At 43.7% G+C, this 25,952-nt stretch overlaps 1 protein-coding gene across 1 annotated transcript in view; it reads left to right on the forward strand.

Moving 5' to 3' along the window:
- NEB (nebulin) overlaps window positions 1-25,952 on the forward strand; it is a 385,643-nt gene that overhangs the window by 78,734 nt on the left and 280,957 nt on the right. Inside the window, exons 19-26 of the mRNA XM_078681747.1 lie at window positions 778-885; window positions 3,094-3,192; window positions 6,092-6,196; window positions 6,293-6,400; window positions 11,198-11,509; window positions 11,606-11,812; window positions 16,275-16,379; window positions 18,481-18,588. Of these exons, the coding sequence (XP_078537873.1) occupies window positions 778-885; window positions 3,094-3,192; window positions 6,092-6,196; window positions 6,293-6,400; window positions 11,198-11,509; window positions 11,606-11,812; window positions 16,275-16,379; window positions 18,481-18,588 (1,152 nt within the window). The remainder of the gene's footprint in view (window positions 1-777; window positions 886-3,093; window positions 3,193-6,091; window positions 6,197-6,292; window positions 6,401-11,197; window positions 11,510-11,605; window positions 11,813-16,274; window positions 16,380-18,480; window positions 18,589-25,952) is intronic.

Here is a 25,952-nt window from a genome sequence, read left to right on the forward strand (position 1 = left end):
TCTCAGGAGCAACGCTTCGCTTGTTTTCCACCGCACCAGCTTCTGCTTTTGGAACTTTGTTGCAACTAAAAGGTACTGTGAGTAAACGTGACGCAACTGTGAACTTTTCATGCATCTGTAGAGAATTCTATCGCAACGTAGAGAATTCGATCGCAACCTTAAGAACTCTTTTTGAAACCATATTCTGGAACTGTGTATGTTGGATTTTTGTCGTTTTGGTCTTGTGTAGTTTAGATTAAAATACCTTTATTTTTCTAAGCTGTTGTGGAGTCAGTTTGTGGTGTTTTCACTGTGTTACTGTGAGTGTTGGTACAAATACTTTACGCATTGCCTCTGGTTAGCCTAGACTGCTCGTGCCAAGCTACCTAGAGGGTGAGCAGGGGTTATCTCAGAGGGTTATCTCCTTGCCCTGACTAGAAGCAAGGGTCCCTATTTGGACAGTGGTACCTACCTCTGCCAACTAGAGACCCCCAGATCTAACAGCACAAAATACAAAATGTGTTTCTAATTTTCAACTGGCATGGACAGAGCTACTTCTTAATGTATTAAAATGTATAGATGGTTTGAGTACCTGATCAAAACACGCCTTTAAGCTGTCATCCTTTTTGTTCACCTGTATTTGCTCATGCTATACTTTGTTGATTTGTAGTAATAGACACCAGAGAAGTCCTGAAATCAAAGTTTAGTTCATACGTTGAATTCAGTAGAAAGTAGAATGTACATGTTACAATTAATTAAAAAACTTTTCTCACTCAATCTTCCTTCGTTGTGTTCCAGGCTGACTATAAAGCTGATTATAATAGCTGGGTAAAAGGATGTGGCTGGGTGCCATTTGGATCCTTAGATGTAGAGAAAGTCAAGAGAGCATCGGCGATCCTTAATGAGGTAAGAAAGCGAGAGACGTGGAGCTGCCTCTAATTTCAGAACTAGTATGACACACATTTTTATGTTGTGATTAGAGGTTTTACTTAATTCATTGTAAGATTTAGGCATTGTTTCAGTTTTCCACATACCAGTCCCTAGCTGTGCCCTTGATCAAACAAAACCGTGCGTAAATACTGGAGTGTTTTTTTTTTGTTTTTGTTTTCTTGAATGGGATAACTCTATTTTTGATTTCTGGTTCTTAAATGAGAAAATAAAGTCTGATTTTGACTTTGGCATATGGGTTGTCTGTCACAAGCTTGACAGATATCCTGTCCCACATCTTAAGTGAATGCACCAGCCGCAGCCCGTGCAGGTAAGAGAGTGATGGGGCTGGGGGTGGTGGGGGAGGGAATTTTGACTTACGAAGACGAGGGAACATTTAGTATTTATTTTTCTACTCATCATCGTCCTTTGAAATCCCCCCTCACCTGGCCCACCGCTCTTACCTGCATAGGCCGTGGCTGAAATGAGCCATTATACAACTGTTTTAAGGCAGACTGAATATCTGTCATGTTTGCTACAGAGTACACCATCCAGTAAACTCTAAATCGGGCCCAACAGATTTGATTGTCAACGGCTTGTATATTTCTTTCCCTTGCATAAACCTCTGTTTTGCAGGGGTTTCAATTATACATTGTGTGGGGTTTACTGCACTGTGTAATGACTGCGTACAATAAAGCCGGCAATAATGCACTTTACCCGAGGTGAATATAGTCAGGTCAAAACTGTCCATAGATAGTTGGGGAAAATGCCTGGTAATGTTCGGTGTGGAAAGAACCAACATATGCCGGCTGCATGTTATGCTCCATTTTGAAGTGCTAAATTCATAATCGGTGATAAATATGTCACAGATAAATGCCAAAACTTGTGGTATGGGATTTCATCTGGGATAATAACTATCTTTAACTCCTCTGGGGTGGCCAACCCTTCAGACCAAGGACCAATTGCTATAGTGAGAGACCCTCACCTGCCTGATAGAGAGCTATGTGCCTTCCGTGCATAATCTGTATGGTGGATTTGCTGAAGGAACACGAAACTGACCAGAAGGCGCCATTTTTGTTTGGTCCAGTTAGCAATTTTAACAATGTTTCTTTTCTGAAACAAACACCTGCAGTATAAGTTTGTTTTGGGACAACAAACATTAGATTGCCTCTGATGCGTAGGGAGTTTTCTCCCTGTTGGTAGAGCAAGTGAGAAAGCAAAGAAGCAAAAGAGAAATATTCGAATTTTGGAACGAATGGTTTATACTAGCCATCATAAACCCTATGGTGCTCCTTTGCAATCGATAGCCACAACAATATTATAATGTTCTAAAATATTGTTGAACAGCACCTAAAATATACATTTCGAAAATCAGTATTTTTGTCAATTTTCTATCACAAATATTTGCAAAATATTTAAATTGCAGACTTTTCTAATGAACATCACTCTTACAAATATTTGGAAATAATAACAAACATTGGCAAATCCAATCGGTCAATAGGTCTCACCCTTGGGACCTGTTGTCTTTTCCAGTGGTTTTAGACATGCTGCACAACATCTCTGATGATGTGCAGAATGACTAATCAACAGGGAAAAAAAGTGTACGCAGCCGGCTGCTTCATTTTATAGGAGCAGACAGAAAGTATGCGCGCACCTAAGAAATGACGCGAGCAACAGGCTTATGGAAAGAAATGTTCTGGAAGAAGTGGGAAAACACAGAACACTCGGTAAATGCATGCACTTTGTGCTTTTAGGAAAAATATATTTTTTCCTTCCGAAAAGCAGACCCAATGTGGAAGGATATAAAGAACCAATCAGAACAATGGCAAGCAGGGTATGTCCCATGGGAGGGACAAAGACTAAACATAAAACCATCAAATAGAAAGCATGAATATAAGAGTGACAAAACAAAAAGCCAGTGGAAAGCAAGGAACGGTGTTGCTGTCCCGGTCATCTATCTACATGTCTCCAATAAGTCTTTCTCAACCGGACAGTTGCACTGTCTGGCAGGCTACAACCTGAATCTAGTGTCATGCTTTCAGAAGGCTTGATTTTTTTTCTAATGCACTAGCAATGTGTATTTACGTTCAGCAACTTTGCAGTTTTGAGCCATTAAACATATGATGCCTGGATGGTGGTATGCAGCCGAACAACACAAGCTAAAATATGTCATTTTTCCCCCTGCAGAAAAAATACAGACAGCATCCAGATACCATCAAGTTCACTTCGATCGATGATGCACCAATTGTTGTACAATCGAAAATCAACCAGGCACAAAGGAGTGATGTAAGTGCTCGCAACTGCAGTGACTGGGTACACATCCTATGTTATCCTATGTTTGAGATTTGTATAGCATATCAACTTAGACCTCAAAAACAGGCATTCCCCCGCTTTTGGCACTGTATGCGGGAGCCCTGCAGGGAAAAACTTGACAAGGTGAGATAAAAAAGAGTTATTCTGATAACTGCAGACTAAACACATAGGTCTTCAGCTGTTTTTGAACATAGAAAATTTTTTGGGACCTCTCAGCTGTAGTGGCATCGAGAAGTTCCAGACCTTTGGGGTAATTACATAGAGCATCCACCCTCAATGCCAAACATGTATCAACAAGATAAGGCACTTTTCAGGGATCATCTAAGTACTTTTTCATGTTTTAAACTGCCTTCTCATTTCTTACTGCTTATTGTGAATGCATTTGCCACCAATTTGAACCTGGAAATAAGTACGCGGACATTTGCAGCATTGTGAGACTGGGATATGCCTGTAGGAACATCTAGTCAAGTACCTCTTTTACCCCAGGTTGTCGTTGGCCTAACCAACCTTATGACCATGTCTGCTCCAGTATCAGTGCTAGAAACAACTACATTGTTGAACCTTAAAATATCACAAGAAGTGGGATACAGAAACATTACCAGAATTCTCTGGGATAAAACCACATATATGTCAAGGGACCTGCGGATATTGTGTACTGCTGTGTAAAACAATCGAGCAAACACACCACTAGGCTAGTTTAAGATTTGTTTTTTTTTGTAGTACAGCTGATGGACTAAAATGTTCGAGCTGTTGGATGTTTTCTACCATGGAAAGTCTATCAGGGTAGAACACAGCACACACAGGCTCTCTGCTTCTTAGAGTGTGTTATGTGAAGAGACAATATTGCAAATCCCGGGTGGACTGAAGACAATTTGGCCTATCTACTTTCCAGACAAGATAGTTACTATGTCAACATTTTTAGGCTCTGGAGAGAAATGTTGATAAATACTTTATTATACATATTTCTCTTCCCATGGTGGGGTGATGGTGAAAGCATGACAAGACTGCCTATTCCACCTTGTCTAAGAAATAAAGCACATTTAGCCTAATTTACAAAAGATTTGGTTACAAAGCAGTAGTTTCTGCATTCTGACTAGTTTGTGGCCGGACCTTCACTTTGTGATGCAACCAATGTATAAATCTGTCATTGTGCAAACTGCCAATTTGGCAGCATTCACACAATCATGCCCCTTTTTTAACACTAGGGAGGCACATTTCTGACGGTGAATTCCACTGAACGGGTTGTGCATGCCCAAATTGAAATCTGCTGTCCCTCACAGGCCTTCATTTTTTTGCTATTACAGCCACTGTCCTGCAAAAGGCATTAAAAAAGTTTAAACTCTGTTTTTGTCTTTGAGGGAGCATGTGTCAGACCATATTCCTGTCATCTCCTCCAAATGTTGATAGCCCCAATCAACATGTCGGGAGCTGTCCTTCCGTGCAAGTATCCTTTAGGAAGTGGGGTTCTGGTCAATGGTTTGTGGCCACAATTGAGGTTGCAAGTCATTGACCCATTCCATTGTGAATCATCAGAGGAGCGGAATGGCTCTTTGTTTGCCTCGACTGTCTGAATCAAAAAGTCTACTTTCCAAGTCAAAAATACTTTTCTGACTCATAAAGAACCTTTTGTACATTATAACTCCAGGTTGTCATAACCTTTGATTTTGTTATTCACAAGATTTGCAACTGGAAAACATGGTCTTACATCGGGCCCACTAATATTTATAGGGTCAGAGTATAAGTAATTTACTGTTTTAATTGCATCAGACAAATTAAGGCTGTTCTGAATCAAAAGCTTTGGCTCTCAATAAAAATATCTCAGAAAGATTTAGCCAGCTCTTCCAAGGCTCAACTTTGTTAGTGTTCAATTAGTGGTAGCAAAATACTTCAGCCGTCAGGATCTTTATGAGTTCTCTTTTCTGGAGACAAGCCTATCAGAACTGAATCAGTCAGCCTCTAAAACATGACCCACAATTAATAAAAGTAGGAATGCCTTTGTAACCAGTCCAAGATCGTTTGGTCTTCTGGGATTTTAGTCTTTGCTTCTAATGAGAGGATCCCTACCCTAGTGGACTTTTGAGACAAACCCTAGCAGAACTGGTTAGTGCTTTTATTGGGCACACTCAAAAATGGCCTCTACTATTCCCACTGGTCATCCTGCCTTGCTAAGAATGAGGAAGTGTAAATTCATTTCTCCTCACAGTGGGGCCAGTACTCTCAACCCAGAAAGATTAAAGATTTTCTGCATTGTTCTTTTGACCATGGATGGAGGTTCTTTTGACACTTCTCAGTGATATAAGGAGGCCTCAACCTCTACTAGATATTAAAACCCCCCTATTAGTGCTGATCAGTGCAGAAGTACAACATATTATACATCAGTGCCTTTCTTTTTGAGATAATATATTACATTTTCAACTAGGTTTTTATTTTTTTTAATTATTAGGACGTTTTTCATTGGTGTAACTGGGGTAAAATAAAATGCATTTATTGTAATATTTCCGTATTCCTTTTTTCTTTCTGTAATATATCTGCCCATGTATTGTTCCAGAATTTAGCACATGTTAGTAAGAGTCTAATAAGCATTCAGTTTGAGGATTAGATTACAAAATCTCTTGATAGAATAATTGATCATACTGTTCATGATGCCTTCCGTCAATCTGCTAATCACACACCAGAGCTCTACTAGACTTAAAGGGGCCATACAGTGAAAAGGAAGTAACTTCTCCTATTGCCCAGTTTTACATCGTCAACAATAATCATCCGTTAGAGTTCCGGAATGCTCTTTGTTTGGTGACGTCTGGTTGGGTTGTAAAATCTATTGTGCTATCATCCACCAACTGTTTCTTTAAACGCTTCTCATTTTCTGTTGCAGATTCTATACAAAGCAGCGGGAGAGAAAAGACTTCACACCTATACCCTACCTCATGATCTCCCTGAATTCATCCAAGCGAGGGTTAATGCTATCAACCTCAGTGATGTAAGTAAGCGTTTCATTTAGGGTGACTGATGACATGCAGTATCTAGATAATGTGATCACCCTTATAATGAACATTTTTGTTATTTGTTTTTACAGAATTACTACAAAGCTGGGCTAGAAGAATTAAAGACCAAGGGATATGACCTCAAGATTGATGCAATTCCTATCAAGGCAGCAAAAGCTGCCAGACGTGCTGCTAGTGATGTAAGTTTGATGTCTTGTTTTTTTTAACCTGCTACAGTGTTTTATTAATGTAGATTTAATGCTGGCCACAGTGCCAATGGATTCTCTGCTATGAAATATTTCTTGCTGTTGTTAATCACACCCTTACATTTGTCTTTCGGAGTTTCTGTCAGGCATTCCTGTCTGTAGGGTGTGACTTCTGGCTGTCATGAACAGGATTTCCTCACTTTTAGGATGTGTTACATATCACAGATTAAAATGTCAGGACATGGAGATGAAAGCACATGCCTAGCCTTAAATGGCTTATGCACTTAAAGAGTTTCATTATGTCCTCTAGTGCACTGTGTTTGTTTTCTAGAAAAGGAAAGTCTGCCCTAATGATTTACATGGTGCATATTTCTGCTTACGTCGCTTAACGTGTAAGGGTTTTGTACCTTTTGTTTAACATTTCTCAGTGTACTGCGTTGTTATGCAATGTTTGTGTTTTTTGATTTCCGTATTTTAAAAAAAGGGCACTTCCTTCCTGGATGGTCTATGTTCCCAGCGTTGCAGCACCTCACACTTCACCTATCCGGTCCTCTTGGGAGGTTTATTATATTAACACAATCATAAAGGTCTGGGTTTTATTGCAATTTAATATTTGGGTAAAGACAACTTGTTGTATGAGGTATACGAGGAGCATGAAAGCGTGCTGGGGAATATACTGGTAGCAATGTCAGGGCCTATTTATTTTATTGTGGCTATGTAAGACTAGCATTTAAGAACTAAGTGTATTTCGCGAACAAGATATTCTGCTGTGAGCACACATACCTACTTGTGCTTGCACACACACTCTCGCCCTTGGAAGCAATATCTCCCAGTTTTAACACCTTTTCATGAAACATTATAAACCTGATCATACAGGATTGACTTTTCGCAATTTTACTTTCCTGAGGCGGAAAGCCGGGAAAGTTAGGCTGAATACCTCATTCTGTGTTTTATAGCGTTTTACATTATTTCACTTCGTTTGCTGCTTACCTGCTCTTTTGCACATGACTACTCTGTTGCACTGACATCTGACCGCACAGCCGAGTGAACGCTGCTGCGGGCTGAGCCGGGGGTGAGCCGCCATTTTTTAGGGAGGTGCAGGGATCGCGGTCTAGTCTTTTCGACCCTCCCACCCTCTTCACTGTATAAATGTGCGTCATTTCCCGTCCGCGCCCATACGGGTCCCGGGGCCATACCCCCTGGTCAATTTACGGGGACATTCCTCACTTATGATGCTTAACAACTACTGGATCTGAGACCTTTGAGGACTCATATAGTGGCCCCTTTCGACATGTTGGACCAATTCCCTCAACACTGTCCTCATTGCTCTTTCTACTTAGACGTCCCGCACTTACGCAACAGCCCAGTATCACGGACGACCCCTCCTTCTCCTCCAAGCTATACGTTCCTGAGTCTTAATTGCCGTTCACTGCCCAAGCATAAACGTGAAATTTTTGATCTTTTAACTGATGAAGCCCCTGACACACTCTTCATCACTGAAACATGGCTTCACGACAGTTCCGGCCCGGATATTGCCGAAGCTTTGCCTGTCGAGTATGCCATTGTCAGGAGTGACCGTCCTAGAAAAGTAGGGGGTGGCGTTGCAATTATATTTAAGAAAAAGTATCAATGCCAGTCCGATCCTGTCATTGTAGGCAGCTGCGAAGCATTGCATTTTAAGCTTGCTCTCAACCCTAAAAACACCCTCACGGGACTGTTAGTGTATCGCCCCCCGGGCCCTGTGAATTCCTGGCAGTCACAATTTCTAGAATACGTAGCATCCGTTCTCACATCGTCCAGTAATTTTTAAATTTTTGGCGATCTGAATGTTCACTTAGATGACCCTACGGATAGCGTGGCTGGCAATTTTATTGCGGATCTAGCCTCAATGAATCTATCCTTACATAATAAGGGCCCCACCCATAAAGGTGGGCATCTTTTAGATCCTATTCTTTCGAATATTACTCAACTAGTGCTACCGTTTTTTTGGTCTGACCATTACCTCATTAAGTTTACTGTGGCAAGCAATGAAGCACTGTTTAATCACAATCCTTTTGTGAATATCAGGAAGAGAGACTGGAAGAATCTCAATATTGCTGCTTTTAACAAAGCCTTGCTCAATCTTGCGCCAAACAACCTACTAGGCTTGGGCGACATGGAAGCTGCGGCCAGCTCTGTGAACTCTTGGCTTCTTGAAGCTATTAACATCTGTCTCCCCCTCGTTCAGAAGAAAATAATTTTTCACAAATCACCTGCCCTTTGGTATAACGAGACACTCCGTCTTCATAAATCCCGATGCAAAAAATTGGAACGTGTTTGGAGAAGGGATTATTCCATCTCAGCCGGTCTTATTTATAAAAACGGAACTAAAGCAGTATCACAAGGCTTGTGCCCACACTAGGGCCACTTATTCAAATAAAATAATCACCGAAGCAATAAACAAATCCAAAGTATTGTTTAATGTGGTCAGAGACCTTGCTGGCTCACAGACTACTGCTACACCTCCCCCTTTATCTAGCAGCAAATGTGACGAACTTGCCCAGTATTTTATCTCTAAAATCGAGAATATCTATCAAGATGTTGCAGCCCGAGATAATAGTAATGCTTTGATGAACTCACCCCTTATTATGGGGAATGGCGCAGATCTTTCACTGCTGCCCTCAGCCTTGTGTCCACCTTCGGCCTCATTATTGACCTGGCCTGATCTTTGCCCTTCTACCCTACTGGAGATCTTGAGCAACATTAAGTCAGGCTCCCCAGCTGATCCTTTACCCATTTCGATTTTACGCATGCTGGAGCCCCCTCAACTTACCACGATCTGCACTTTGCTTAATTTCTCACTTAACTCGGCCACTGTCCCTAGTTGTTGGAGGCACGCAATGGTCACCCCGCTAATAAAAAAAACGACCGCGGATCCAAATGTTGCTTCTAACTTTCGCCCTATTTCGTTATTGCCTGCATTCTCCAAAATCCTTGAGAGGCATATTCATTTGCATTTGTCTCAATTTGTGGCAACCAATAATCTTCTTCATCCCTCCCAGTCTGGTTTTCGTCCGGGTTTCTCTACAGAAACCACCCTCCTAGGAGTGACTGGGAATCTTCGCTTGCTACTGGATCGAGGTGAAACCGCTGCACTGATATTACTTGATCTCAGTGCAGCCTTCGATACTGTATCGTACAGCATCCTTCTTAATAACTTAGCTTCCTTTGGCATAGGCGATAAAGCCTTGAACTGGCTCACATGTTTTCTCACGGACCACACATTCCAAATTTTTTCTCACACGTCCACCTCCAATACTTACTTGTCCCCACATGGCGTGCCCCAGGGTTCTATCCTTAGTCCCCTTCTTTTTAATCTTTATGTTATTCCTTTGGCCCACATTGCATATCGCTCTGGTTTGAACTTATTCACTTACGCTGACGATTCTCAAATTATCTTTTCTTTATCCCAAGCTGACCCTACCTCTTCCTCTTCTCTGCAAACTGGTCCCAGCGAAATATCCTGCTGGATGAATCGCAACTTTCTCAAATTAAACAGCGGAAAGACGGAGGTACTAGTCTTCGGTAACAAACCTGATCTTTGGAGCCCGAGACACTGGCCTTCGGCCATGGGTTCCCTGTCCACTCCATCAGAACGGGTGCGTAACCTTGGGGTCATTATCGACAAGGGTTTATCTATGAAAGATCAGGCCAACAAAGTTGCAGCCACCTGGTTTACCATCTTACGGTGGCTGAGAAAAATCTTTTGCATATTACCTCCTAACACCCAGAGATCCGTGATGACTGCCTTGGTGACCTCCATGTTGGACTACGGTAACGTGCTCTATCTGGGATCAACCAAGGCGGTCATACGCCGTCTCCAATTGGTTCAAAATGCTGCTGCACGGCTTCTCTGTGGTTGTCGAAAACGGGATCATATTACTGAGCACCTGAAGGAGCTTCATTGGCTCAGTCTTGATAACCGTGTAAAATTCAAGGCACTGTGCTTTATGCACAAGATCAAGATTGGAGTTGCCCCCGCTTATCTTCAAGCCCTTGTTTCACCTTATATCCCTGCCCGTTCACTTCGCTCTTCGTCCCTACACTTATTCTGCATACCTAAGTTCAGACTCTCGAGAATGGGCGGCAGCTCCTTCACAACCTTGGGACCCAGACTTTGGAACTCACTTCCCTTGGTTTTGCGGAGGGAGAACTGCCACATTCGTTTTCGTAGAGCCGTGAAAACCTGGCTTTTTGTCTAATAATCTTCTTGGTTTGTATCTTGCAGTAATTGTCTTTCAGCGCCGGGAAACCCTTACGGGTAGCTGTCGCGCTATAAAAAACTTAATAAATAAATAAATACAGCACACAAGGGTTGAAGGCCCCACAGGTTTCTTATTCACCTCCTGCTAGCCCATCGAAAGAGAGACTATCAAACAGCCTTGGCGATATGCTGTCGAAGTCTGCCCCTTACCATCCTCATCATATCAGCACTTTGTTTTCAGTTAGGCAATAAAAGGTAAGATGAATAGATTGCACCTAGACCCCTGCCCGCCTCATTGCTGAATGACCTGAAACACTTATGAATTTCTAGATACAAAAGTTCTACTTGATATGTAACAAAAGATGTTGTAGTCCATGTTGGAAGAAATCATGTTCCTCAAAATTGCATTTCTATTTAAGATCCTTGTTCCTTGGTCCTCTCTACGGAGTTAGAATATTATATGCTTTTCCAGATAATACAGCTATGTCCATGAGAAACTTAAACCTTGAAGTGCATTATTACTCAAGCTTTCTCTTGTGGTCCCATAGGTTCAATATCACTTGGACTACGAAAAGAATAAAGGAAAACTTGTTGGGTTCCGTAGTTTGCAGGATGACCCCAAACTGGTCCATAACATGCATATTGCGAAAATGCAGTCCGAGCGTGAGTACAAGAAGGACTACGAGAAGACAAAAACAAAATACAACACCCCTCTCGATATGGTGACTGTGGTCTCTGCAAAGAAAGCCCAAGACATAGCCAGTAACATTCACTACAAACACCTGCTTCACCGCTACACCTACCTGCCAGACGCCATGAGCGTGGGGCTGTCCAAAAACATGATGCAGATCCAGAGCGACGTGAGTAGCAAGTACCTTGGACATGGTCTATGTTTCTAGTTGGATCAAACAAGTCTCAGAAGGTGAAATGTGTGCACCTTTCTTGTTTTCCTGCAGAATTTGTACAAAGCCGACTACAACAGCTGGATGAAAGGCATTGGCTGGATACCCATTGGATCCCTGGATGTCGAGAAAGCCAAGAAGGCAGCATTTGCCCTGGATGAGAAGAATTACCGCCAACACCCTGACACCATCAAATTCACCAGTGTGGTCGACTCCCCGGTTATGGTCCAGGCAAAAACCAATGCTGAGCAGCTCAGTGATGTAAGTACTATCAGCTGGCACACAATAAGAGAAAATATGCTTGAGGATATTTGATTTACTGTTCATTTTTATGTCAGAACAATATTTGGAACACTCTTTCTGTTAGATGATATTTCAATTACAATTTTCCTAAACCACACCCTTCTCAGTGACAGTTGCAATTTACTTTTTTCTTAGATGTCATTTTTGTGTTATCACTCTTTTAGCTCACGTTCCAGTCTATGCGTATTCCAATTTGACAATTTCCTAATATGTATTTTAGGCTAAAACCACCACAAAGGCAAATAATTAACCCCTATGTGGAAATAAAATGTGCAAAATCTCCATAGTTGTCATTCTTTTGGCCAGCTCACATTGTTAAGTTATTTATTCGAAAACACGTTAACACTTTTGTTTCAGCAATACGGGGGGGGGGCAATGAAAAAAAGGGAGACAAAAAAGATCTTACCTGACGCCTGCAGCCCACCCCATCACCAGTCTTCTGCTCCTCTCGTGGCTACACTGCAGGTACAGGCTCCCAGACTCCCTTGCGGCCAATCCTGATGCTGCTCTCATGCATGAGAACAGCTTCAGGGTTGATCTGAGCCTCGATTTGTGCTCCTAAGGAGACTGAGAGACTGTGTTAGCTGTCTACAACCCAACAACGCAGCTCAGGTTGGAGACAGCTTCAGTGCGCGTGTCGGTATGGCTAGCTTGAGACAGCCGGCCAAATCAACATGTGCATACTACTCTCCGTCGGTGCCTGTCATCCCTCTGGTAAACAAACTAAAATGATAATCAACACAGATTTATTATAGTTTTCTTCTTCTTTCTTTTTTATGCTGCTGGCAGCAGGGGAGACGCTGCAGCCACTGGTTTCTCATCTGTTCCACCGAGTCATCAGCACAGCACATAGTTCGAAGATGAGCACCTTAGCAGGGTTTAGTAGGTAATAACGATAGTGTTTTTTTTCACCAAGCCATTAGAAGGAACATGTCTCCTGTTCCGGACCGGCTGATTCTAAAATGCTCTACAATAATGTAAAATGGAAAGACCCAATGGTTTAATTAATTATTAAAAAGACCATGGAGGAAAACTGATGGCTTTACCTCGAAAAGAGAAATCACTAACAGCCACATGAAAAAGGCAACCAAAAAGCTAGTCTCTGTGTCATGGCAATTAGACCATTGGCCCTAATGCAAGAAAGAAAAATGCATAATTTGTCATCCCACTAGGGGGTAAAAGGCAATCATAATTGGGTGCAGTGGGTTCGTTACACTGCCTGACAGTGGTGCCACTCTACCTGGTGCACTTATGATATCAATGCCCAGGTCAGCCTCCATCCGAACAAAGCAACTTAATTTAAAGTAGATGATCCTCCTGCAGCTGTATGTTCAATCTCTGGGCGGTAAGAGTTTCTACCACAGTCAGAAACTTGGTGTTGCCGGCTAGTGTTTACCTTCCAAAAGTTCATTTGGGGCTAATTTAGAGTTCGGCGGAGAGGGTAGTCTATTGCAACAGAGTACTCTCTCTGCTAAACTGAAGTTCCACCTGCCTGATTTACAGATGGATGGACCTTAAGTATTTCTGCAACTGAGACTTTTCTGTCTCTGTTGCTGACATGCTTCTCCGACGGATCGACAGTCTAAGGGCCATCAGAGGATTCGGCAATCGACCACTCACCCAATGAAGAGTGGGCAGTAAAACAGCCATTTTTTACTTTCCCTTTATCAAAGTGAAAAAAATGGCTGTAGGGGACAGTAAAAACATTTAACTGATCCCCACACCATAGAAGAAGCTTCCCATGGCATGGAGGTTATTCGTTTTTGTTTAAAAAAAATAAAATCCATCTTTTGGGAAAACAAAAACAAGTTGAAAGTTTAACATCCGTCTGCCAAGTATGACGGAGCTGTCTATCAAACGTAGACAGGAACCACCATCACAGGCGTGACTAGAGTTGTCTGCTAGGCCAGCGGAAAACACTAAGGGGCATATTAACAATAGACAGCGATAAATATCGCAAATCGCGCATAGCACTTTTTTATTTAGCTCCGTCTATCGCAGGAATTTTTCACCCGGTTAGCGCGTTACTAACAACGAGTATCACCAAGGCGATAAAAATTCCAGTAATAGAGGGTATATCGCCATTTTCCATGGAACAATGCTGGTTTTCCAGCGATGTTCCATGGCAAACTGCGATATCCTTGATGACAGGGCCTGTGGTCTTAGCCACACAATCCAACCCCCATGTAAGGTATACCTTAGTCTGGAATTTAACAGTCGTTAAATTCCAGCGTTAAGGCCCAGTTAGTGCAAAAAAAATCAACGCTAAACCGGACGGGGCTTTGTGGTAAATACAGCAAAGCACCGTTACTGATATTTTATGATGTAGTTGTGAGGTGCACGCCTACCTTGCATCTCATTAGCGATGTGAGGTGAGGCGATAGGGAACCGGGCGTTAAGGCAAGGAAACACGCGCTAGCGTGTCCTTGCTAATAGTGCGATGCCATTATCGCCGCTTTTCGCCCCAAAACGGCCGCTAAAGCGGCAATAAGGGGCTTGATATTATGCCCCTTTATTTGGAGGACTAGACCTCCGCCAGATGGAGTATAATCCATACTCTAAATTCTTACTTTCATCTGGCATGGTGCTGCCCTCCAGCTTAGGGGTCAATTCCAATGTCATTAGGAAAGGCTCCTAATCGGGTTTGGGTTTGCCGAATCTGATCCAGAACCCTTGTTGCCGAGCGACTCGTACACACTTCCCAACGACCGATCACAATGCCTGGAAACTGGAAGGGCTGTCCGAATCGGTTCCAAAAGGCATTCAGACGGGTCGTGTCTTTCGGAGTCGAATCGTACAGCTCTATGGACTTGGTTTCCGAACGAGCAAGTACAATGACAGATTCGGACAGCCATTCCGATTCGGTTTCTCCGGAATCAATCTGCTGCCAGAATCTGTTTTTGGGGGCCCGTAGCACGCACCCTTTCATCTGGGTCCTTCCGAATCGGGCCATTGGGGGTATCCAAGGGACCCCCCTTTCCAACCATGCACATTGTGGCAGGCACCGTGGAGTGCCTCTGCCACAGGGGGAAAGGTTTTCTCCAGCCACCCATTTCTTCAATGGGAGCTTGTGTTCTCGTTCAGAAAACAGGCTTGCATTAAAGTCAATGGGAGTCTGACCGAATTGTATCCAGAAGAATCCGGATGCATCCAAATCCCTCGGTCGGACTCCCCCAATCCGAGTCGTCCAGAAAGCATTCCAGAACCGATTCGGTAGGAATGCTTTGCAAACAACATCGGAATCAACCCCAGAGTATTTATTTTCAAATAATGGCTGCTCTTATATTTCAAGCTTTTTGGTGGTGTAGATAGTTTCTGGTGTGGAGGTCCGGTAAATACATGCAACTATTTTATTTCTGGTGTTAGTCAAAAAAGACAAGATCGTCTATGTGTTACTGACCCCTTTCATGCCATCATTGATAATCTAAAGATGCATTGATTTCTCAAAAGGTATTAACATCAATATATAGTGTAGATGCCATCTTTTTTATACCTTATTAAAGGGCTGCTATAGATTAATAACTGAAACAGAATGGTCTACTGGTTAGCGGATAAGACCCAGAGGCAGAATATAGAGTGCAGTGGAGAGCTGGTCATGAACCTACTAATAAGGGTCCTCTCCACCTACGCTTTGCCCAGAGTTGATGTCTGGGCACAGTCTAAGATAAACTGTTGCGAGGATGTGAGGCTAAGATGCATATAACATTGCTGAATGTGGGTCCTGGGTTAGCATAGGAGCCCATTCTATGATGGTGTGAGCAGGGAAGGTATTCTGCCTTCAATGTTCAACAGACATGCTAGGTTACTTTTAGTGAGTGATTAACACTTCTCTGGTTGTGTCTGGATATTGTTTGCTTTTTTGGCCTGAGCAGCCCCCCACCTTTCCCAGTTCAGCTTCAGTTCCAATAGCCCAGTCTGTAAAGAGAGCTGTAAACCTTTCTTCCAACTCAAGTTAGTATGTCCATCATGGGAATTTTGGCTAAGGGGACTAAAGGTGGTTGGTCAGAGTGCAGTATTAGGGTATTGAATGAATTAATGTAATGGAACTTTTAAAGCGTACGGCTACTCCGCGGAGTATACCGGCGGTGAGCTTTCAGTCATCAACGCTGTGCAGTGAGATCACCTAGTCTTGTTTGAAGAGCCAAGTCTTCAACCTTTTCAATATTGGTATTGGATTGGATGCCAGGACTTGTGAACCCACAACTGAAGTGGAGTTCTTCAGAATGAAATAACAATGTTTTGGTGGATGATTGGTGTTCTATGACTGGTATTTTAAGGATATTTATAGGTTCCTAAACCTATAGGACTGAATTGTCATGCTTGCATTATAGACTTGCTTATACCTGTTTCTAAAGACAAATGCCACGATTTGACATTTTTATTTTCATGCTTTGATCTTGTTTATTTTTCCATTTTGCAGAGACTTTACAAAGCTTCCGGAGAAAAGTACCTGCATAAGTACAACTTACCTGCGAACATGCCTCAGTTTATCCAGGCTAGATACAATGCTGCCAATATCAGCGAGGTGAGTAGACTCCTTGTATAAATTGCCATTACTTTATATTATAGCTCAAATCATTGTTGGAGGATCAAGGCTGTACAGTGCATGTCACATTGGTACTTTGGAAAAGTGATGCCTAGTTAAAGTAATCTCTGGTCCATAGACTCTTGGCCTAGTTCATTTTCACAACTTTTGCCTCAGAAAGGTCAGGCAAGAACCTGGAAATTCTATTGGGCACAGGTGTGCCCTGTATCCTTTCTTTCTTTATATCACCTCTTCGGTTGAAACATGTTGATTCGAACTGAGAACCCGGAGGCAGATATTTAAATACCACTTGGCCATTTAATACCTTGTGTGCATAATTTTGTGGCTTCTGATCTGGATTATTCAAACAGCATTCCATTAGGCCTCCCTAAATACACAAGGACATAGCTTCAAAGGGGCAAACAGCTGGTGTCAGTATTTTTTTTACATCTGGCTATAGACAGTTATAGCCATGTTGCTAGGGCAAATAACAATAATACAGACTATAAAGGGTAATAGCATATTGCAGATACATTTATAATAAAATGACATGGGCAATACAGCCCAATGTTGTACTTAATTTAGCATGCGTGGAATAATGGCACAGCCTGTAACTATTTGGTGTATTATAGGCATAAATGCAAACCAGACATATTAATTTTGCAAAATGCTTGATTTAAATTTACCTCTGTGGGCATTTCCTTCCACTTGTTCAGAGAGTTGAGTGTCAAACCTCCTTTGAAGTCCATGTTGCCATTTAATAGCTAATCCCTCTACTCCTGCCCCACAAGTTTCATTTCTACCTACCAAATATACATTTCGGTCTTCAGAGGCCTTCCTGCTTGAGGTTAGTAGACAAGGAGCGTGGTGACTTTCAGGAAGCCAGTGGTTGGGTAACCTCAATCTGTAGTTTTTTTTTAGGAAAACATATAAAGACACACCTATTTTCACTTTTGAGTTTACCTTTACACTGCTTTTGTTGCCCAAAGTAGTTGTTGTCCAAACTTCATATCCAAATGCACCTTTTAAGTCCCTAAACATGACCTAACATCTACTATTTCCATGGATTGATTTCTTGAACTCTTGTATTGTTATTTAACATCATTGTATTCCCTTGAGGCTTCTCTTCACTTTGCTATCAGGGCTTGATGTTACATAACTGGGGATCTCAGGTACCCCCTTCTGGCTCTGGTCCTCATTGGTAGCAATGAGGATTCCTTTGCATGGCCTGCTATTATTTGGATCACATTGTTTTCCAGTTCAAATGCCTCAATGTGCACCTAGATACTTTTTAACTGATGGCATTCTGGTGGTTAATTTGTAAAAAACATAAGTGCCAAGGCTCTCGTCAGGAGGCAGCTTTCACCAGCCCATTTCCCCTGTTAGCGCCGCCTAAAACAGAATCAACAACTAACCATGAAAGTGGGGAGATGTTGTGGTGTAATGGCCAGAGCTGCCGACTTTGGAGCTGGGGAAGCAGGTTCAAGTCTCTGCGTCGGCTCAACATCTTGTGATTCTGAATCAGTTACTTCTCCTCGTAAATGAATGTGTCCTTAACTAGTGCATATGAAAAGCGCCGGTGTTGATGATTAAGTGCTAGTGCTGAGCACCGGAAATCACAGGCTCAAATTAAGCCCTGTAGGTATTCTATGTTTAAGGAGTTGAAAGCACATTGAGTAGCATGCTGTAATGAAGCAGCTTTCAGGGAAGGCGCCTGTAAACTTAGTTTACTTGCTAGAAGTAACAAAAGGGTTCATGGAGTCTGTTAAACACTCACATCAACCTGAAATAAGTAGTATGTCAGGTTTAGAGGGGACATTAGTCCAAAGGAGTTGAACATACAAATATTAATGGATGGTGGTTTGCCATTAGAGTTTATCGAGGCCCGTAGAGCAGTTAGTTGACAAATTAGAGCTTAAGGTACGTTTTAGGATTGTTATGGCACAAGGAGAGAAGTGAACAACCAGATATTCAAATGGAGGAGAAAGCAAAGGAACGCTTATGATTTTGTTGATATAAAATCTATAAAGATGTATTTTCAAGGCAGGCTTTGAATTGTGATGTTTTCTACTCACAGCTAACACTTGTCTTCTTGTTACAGTCAAACTACAAGCAAGCTTGGAAACAGCTCATTGCTAAAGGGAACCATGTTCTGGGAGATTCTATTCCAATTGTTGCAGCCAGAGCTTCAAGAAACATTGCTAGCGATGTGAGTACCTAGTTATGTATTTATTCACAGTATGCTTAACAGGCACCTGTTGAGACCAGAACTTATGATATATATTGTAAAGCAAGGATGGAAGCGAGTTCAGAAGGAAGGCCTAGGGAGACTTTTTCTCAAATTTGAAGGTACAACATAGTATATATTTACATTCACTGATGAGTATGAAACTCATTTGTTAACATTTAATGTGGTGTCTTTAACTGTATCCTTCTGCAACAAAATTGACATATACACTTTGAAATGTATAATGTTGAAAAGAATACACCCATATGTCAGTTAGGGGTAATGTGTTGGACTATTGGGGCAAATCATTGGTCTGTTCGGGGCAGCACATCGATCGGTTATTGGGTAGCAGTAGGTCTTCAAATTGTGTTAGTTTATAATGAACACACCCTCTTGCTAATAGTCATGACCCTTAGTTGAACCAATAAGTAATATATCTTAAGCACTAGACTGTAATAAGGGAAAAGAAAACCTGCATTTCATGGAAAATTGTGTTTGAGAAAATGTACAGTTGTTGCAATTGGGAATAAATGTACCATTTTCACGTCTATGTTTATTGATACATTTGGGAGTAACTTTATATTTTCTTTTTATTGAAAAACATTGAAGGTGCTTGTGAGATCGTGGGATGTAGTCTAGTGGTTGGGGGTGGAGTGAGAGGGAGGAGCAGGAACGGGAGGAGCCAGGGACAGGAACTAAGTTAGTTAGAGTAGGGACAGGAAAGGTGTTGGAAGCATAGAATAAAGCTCCAGTTATACCACCAGCAGTGTCTGTGTTTTACTTGTAGCACGATGCTACAACTGGCGACGAGGATGGGATGTTGAATCCCCTGCCTGCAGCCCCTAAGCAAACACCTGTCCCTAGGCAGCGTCGAAGAAAACGCCGCCGAGTGAAGCCCAGCTGAGAAGAGGAGCCGATCACGCATCTCACGCTGGAAGCGTGTGCCCTGGGTGAGTGGCGCGATTGCAGAGATCGGGAGCCCACTCCGACCCTGTGTGGCGCTCAAAAACTGAGCAAGAAGTGCCCCAGAACAGCGAACGTCGTCTGGGAGGCGCCGCTGTCAAGCGCTGTTGAGAGCGCAGAGATCGGGGCTTGTGCATTTCCCGACGGCGGAAAACCTCACGCCCGATGCGTGAGTTTTGGCAGGTGGTCGGAAAGAAGCGCGAAAACCTGCAGAGCAAGGCGGGAGCCCACCCCAACCTCACCTGGTGGCACCAGTGACTAAGAAAAGGTATCCTGACCTGCACTGTTGCCTGAAGTTGCTGCCGGTGAGTCCAGAGCAAGCGGGGACTGAATGAAGAGAGAGAGAGAAAGCCTCGTGTGTCTGCAGGGACGTTGGCCATCTTGAAGTCAGGCGTTCTTCAGGACAAAACCCTTAGTTGGTATAGAGCGGCCATCTTGAAGTCAGGCACCCAGCAAAAGAAACAAGCACTGATTGAGGCAAATAAACAAGCATTGGCGAGAAGAGACAAACAAGCATTGACGAGAGCAAATAAACAAGCATTGACGAGAAGAGACAAACAAGCATTGACGAGAGCAAATAAACAAGCATTGGCAAGAAGGAACAAACAAGAATTGGCGAGAGCAGACAAACAAGCTTTGGCGAGAAGAAACAAACAAGCTTTGACAAGAGCAAATAAACAAGCATTGTCAAGAGTGAATAAACAAGCATTGGCAAGGACAAATAAAGCAGACACAAGAGTCGACACAAAACAAACACGAGCGAGTGCAAGAGGTGCAACAAGGAAACAAGCACGAGTGAACGCAAGAGACTGACACTGAGCAAGCACGAACACCTGCATGAGGTGCAGTAAGCAAACAAGCGTAGGCAAATACGAGCAATAGGTAAAGGTGATCGTGAACACATATCGAAGAGCACAAAAGAGAGAAGAGCTGCAGGACAGAATCGCATGAGATTTAGAAGAGGGCAAGACTGCGAAGGACAGCCCCAGAAATAAGCACAATACACACTGAAGTGACTGGGGGGGACTTGCACCAGGGTAAGGGGAACGCCCGAACGAACAAAGATGTCAAACGCGCCCAGCCTCACCGCGGAAGAGTCGGTAACCATCTGCCACTAGCATGCGACTCGAAAGAGAAGGAGCCCTGTGTCTAGCACAGTGCGGCTGGCTGGTGGACATTTCGGAACGCAGGAAATCCAAGTTCTAGTCACTGGCACATACGGTGGTGTTTGCAAGGATTAGTAACGCCCCAGCAGATGACCAGACCGAAGGCCTCGACTAAAGAAGATCAACTAAAACGTCGAGAAGCCGAGTGAACAGCCCGCCCAAATACAATCAATCAGAATCCTCCTCTCATGGCGAGGGAAGAAGTAGCACAACGACGCAACCCTTGCATCAAAGCACCACCCCCAGGAGTGCAGTATGATACTTGGAGTCTGTGTCTCGAACGGAACCAATGGCTGGCGACATTGGGTGACTTCCTGGACGCCAATGGTGAACAAAGAGAGAGAAAATGTCTGATGCTACTCCTCCATCTGGTGGGTCCCGAAGGCCGATGCCCAATCAGAAGATTCTCCAAAGAAGACACAGAAATCTATGAAAGATTCCAAGAGAAGCTATGTGCCCATCTCTCCGCACAAGCAGAAGTGGATCAGGACCGCATCGCCTTCAACACAGCTCGGCAGGAACCAGGTGAACCATTGCCAACCTTCATCATTCGGTTGCAAAATCTGGTACGAGGCTGCCATTTCAACACCTTTATGAATGAGGACGCAGTTCGACTCCGGATAATTGAAGGCTGCGCAAACCCCGCACCAAAGCGCAAGATCCTGCGAGGGCATTGGTCGCTAGAAGAAATCATCAGGAAGGCTGAAATTGGAATGCACGTCAAGGCAAGAGACAGATCACAGGACCCGGATCTGAAGGCAAATTGTCAAGATGCCTGGACAGATGAAACTTGGAAAACAGACAAAACAAAAAAGAGAGAGAGGGAAGGCAGACCAGTGAAAAGACAAAGTGACAAGAGAAGTGACAAGGAGTACTCCGAGTCAACCAGTCAAAGGACAACCCCATGGAGTTCTTCACCCTCAAGGTGTCATTCAAAGTCTGATGAAGAGGGAGCGTCAAGTGGGACAGATCGCACTCCTGGACAAGATGGCAACCTGCATAACAGGAGGGTAAGGAAGACAAACTATAGAAGAAGAGATCAAAATGGTCAACACTGGAAATCGGCGCAGGAACACTCTTCGTCAAGCTGTGAAGATGAGTCCGAGGGAACATCCAGCACCAGAACACACCACACCCGTATCATAGGTGTCCGAACACCAAACAAAGGGGAAGAAGAAACAGGTCGCATAAGACAAACTGATCCTCCCCAACAACGAGCAAGAAAAGACCAACGCATCAATGGCACCCAGGACAATGAAGAAACTGAGAAGAAGTCGTTGATATATGAGAAAGGCAAAGATGGAAAACCTCAAGACCAAACACAAAGAACAAGCACGTGGTTGTTGAACAACTTCTCAAATGAAACAACGTCAAAGACAAGTCGACGAAGGCGCCTGGAGAAGCGTCTTAAAGACAACCCTGAGTCAAAGAACAACGTGTCACGGCCTACTCATTGCAGAAATCCATTACCTGATACCCTCTCTAAGGAACGCTTTAAAAGGGGCATGGCCAGGAACTCCTCTGGTTCAGAGAGCGCGTCTGTCCGATCCTTTAAAAGGGGTATGGCCAGGAACTCCTCTGATTCAGAGAGCGCCTCTGTCCGATCCTGGAAGTCGACAAAAGACTTCTCTGAACCAGAAAGCACGTCTGTTCAATCCCGTGAGTCGACCGAGTCATGGTCCCGACACCAGACATGGCGTCAACCACCCGAACGCACCATGGAACCAAAGGACATCCTTCCCGTCAAGAGCAACATGTCACACACTAAGGTCTCTGAATACTCAGTCACTCCACAGGACAACTTGTCATGTCAGTCACAAGTATATCCAGACATAGATCAGACACCGTCACCCCCTGAAGGGGTCCGCGAGGCTGACTCAAAGGACCTACAAAAGGAAAACAGAGACAGTGGACCTTAGTCACCGGATGGGAAGGGACCAGCCAGTCACTTCGCAAGGAAAGCCGGACGTGTCAGTAGAGAGAGATCATCAGATGAGAGAGAAACATGCCTATGCACAGATAGCTCACGAGTTCGCCAGACAACCAGAGGCCGCGAATGAGTTATCGAACCAAACCAAGACAGTCTCGCCAGATAGCACCGTACTGTCTGGCATACATGACCCTGAATTGGAGGGCAGTGTTGCTCTCGACCGGACTAGACAAAAGGAAGTAAAAGTAGATGCGGCGAATGAGTTACCGAACCAAACCAAGACAGTCTCATCAGATAGCACCGTACTGTCTGGTATACATGACCCTCAATTGGAGGGCAGTGCTGCCCTCGACCGGACAAGACAAAAGGAAGTAAAAGTAGATGCGGGTGCTCAGAAGAGGACCAGAACATTATCCATTCATGAAAGAGATCGAGCATCTGAACCAACCGTAGTTACACCACCGGAAGGAAACATGAGGACTGCGGAATGTGAGAGTAAACAGTTCACACGCAACGTAGTCAAGGATACCCCGACTAAGACACCGGAAAGTTTTACCAAAGCTAGGTCCACCACTGATTCGACACTACTGATGCTTAAAGAACAGGCTGTCCGCCGCCCTGTGCGGCTGATTGATGAATTGCGAACATTGTGGAAATTAAGTTAATTTTGTTAAGAAAGGGGGAGATGTGAGATCGTGGGATCGTGGGATGTAGTCTAGTGGTTGGGGGTGGAGTGAGAGGGAGGAGCAGGAACGGGAGGAGCCAGGGACAGGAACTAAGTTAGTTAGAGTAGGGACAGGAAAGGTGTTGGAAGCATAGAATAAAGCTCCAGTTATACCACCAGCAGTGTCTGTGTTTTACTTGTAGCACGATGCTACAGTGCTCTTTATAAATACTGCTGTATGTGTTGTGTTTGAGGAACCATTTTCCTGAGGTAAGACAAAGACAACTCTGCCTTACAGATATCATAGGCAAAGGTCAGCATTTGTGTGCAGGAATATCAGAGGCAGCTTGTTTCCTTTGCCCAATTCATTTGGATAACTGGCCTTTTTTTTTTTTTTTTAAAGCGCCTTTCCACTCCATCTGGCTCTCTAGTATGTCTATTATGTCTAGCCGTTCCATAGTATATCAATAAATATAGTGTTTTTTTATTTAATATGTTCCCCTTGTTGGAGTGTGCATACTATTTCTTCCATGACATATATATGCTTTGGAGCAATCGTTTTCTAACCCACTACATGCATCGAAATTAATGGGCATGGTAGAGATGAAAGCGCCACGGAAATGCATGAGGATTGCAGATTATTTTAGGGTAGTGGCTGCCACCCCACTTCACCAACATTTGCTATCTGATGGGTAAAGTCTTAAGCAACAAGCAGTGGCATTGCCAATAGGTTGTTGTAAATGACTATGGGCCATATGTATCAACATTCCATTTTGCGATTCCTAAATAGCGATTTTTAAGGAATCGCTATTTAAAAATCGCAAAATGGTATGTATGTAGAAATCAGCTTCTTTTTAGCGATTTCTTAGAATTCCTTAATTGCGATTAGCAAATTGCTAATCGCAATTAAGGAATAATTTCCCATTCATTTCTATGGGCCAGGAGGCCCATAGGAATGAAGGGGAAATGTGCGATTAGCAATTAGCTAACCACAAATTGTGCATATTTTCAAGGGTGCAGGGGTGTCCAAAGGACACCCTTCTGCACCCCTGAAAATGACATGTGTGCGCATATGGCGCACATACATGCCCTAAGGGCATGTATGAGCGTCGCATGGCACCTTTTGTTTTTAAAAAAAAGTCTTTTGTAAAGGAAATCGCAACTTACCACCAACTTGAAGTTGGTGGTAATTTGCGATTCCTTAGGGACAATTAGCAATATTTGTTTGCATCATACATTGCATTTAAGGAATCGCAAATTTTGCGATTCCTTAAATGCAATCGCAAAATAAGGAATAGCAAATTGTGCGATTCCTTATTTTGCACCACATTTGTTTAATACATACCATATTGAGTATTCGCATTCGCAAAGGCCGAAATTCTGCGAATTTCGGCATTTGCGAATGCGAATTTCAATGATATATATTGCCCAATGTCTTTTACTCCTGTGTTTTGACCGCAAGAAGACAGTTACAGTGAGCAAAAGCGAAAGTAGAGGAAGGCAAATAGAAAAAGAAAAAGTTCCCAATTACAACTTCATATCATAGGGAGGTATGCAGTGGCACACATGTGGCGGGTAATAAGGAGTGAGAGTGTGGAGAAGATGTGGTCTGATGGCTACAGCCTCCTGGTTTTGAAAGATGGAGAATCAGATTTGTATGCTGGCCCCAGCTGTAACGTACAAGGCCAGCGAGTGCATGTGAGGAGGTGGGGGAGTAGTATGGTGGGTGTCACGTTATAGGAGGCACGGTTAGGCTGTAAAGGGGTGAAAAAGACAGTGACATGGAATGAAAGTGGGAGGGCTGGTTATGTGTGAAGGGATGCTGTGGCTTGATGGAGATGCAGTGCTAAAGTATGACCACAGTGTAGAAGGCCGGCATAATGTGTGTGAGAGAAGGGCTGCTAGTGCCAATTATGTTCAGGGAGTGGGCAATGGCTGGGGATGCATAAGCGGAGGGTGGAGCTCTCTGAAACTCTGAAACGCTGTGGGATACAGCTCCGTGCGATCATTAGTGCCTACACCATCAGTGCTTACTTCGCCCAGCGCGCATACACTTACATACCAAGGAAACCATGAGACATATTTGTGGGAAAGCAGTGGTGCAGGTTTATTTCGTACAACACAGGTACTGGTAGGTGGGTCATCTTACAGGCGATCCAAAGCGGCAGCCTCTCGCTGACCCGCATGCCCAAGGAGCCATTTTGCACGGCGAGTCGATGCTCAGACGGTGCAGTACATTATCACTTTCTTTTGTTAGCCTCCCGCCCCCCCTGTCAGGGCGGGAGATGAGGCACACCCCCGGTCGGTTCAGGCCCCCCGACCGCCCGAAGGACTAACGGGGCGCCGACGCTGTTTCCTGGAACCCCCTCGGCTCCAGGTTCTTGGCTCGGGCACCCTACTGTGCCAAGCAGAGGTATTTAGACTGTATCCTTCTGCCGCAGAGGTACCCCTACTGTCCATCTGCTTCCAGATCGCCCTGTGACTCCGCCTGCAACATAAACAAGATCATCAAGACATTCCAAACAGTGACGACCGCTCTGCCGCTGGGTCAGGGTTCAGGGTGGGTTACAGCGCAGAGCAGCCACGGCACGGGGTGAAAGGCCGAGCAAAGCTGCCGGCCGAG

Source organism: Lissotriton helveticus, chromosome 3_1 (assembly GCF_964261635.1).
Source record: "Lissotriton helveticus chromosome 3_1, aLisHel1.1, whole genome shotgun sequence".
Classification (NCBI taxonomy): domain Eukaryota; kingdom Metazoa; phylum Chordata; class Amphibia; order Caudata; family Salamandridae; genus Lissotriton; species Lissotriton helveticus.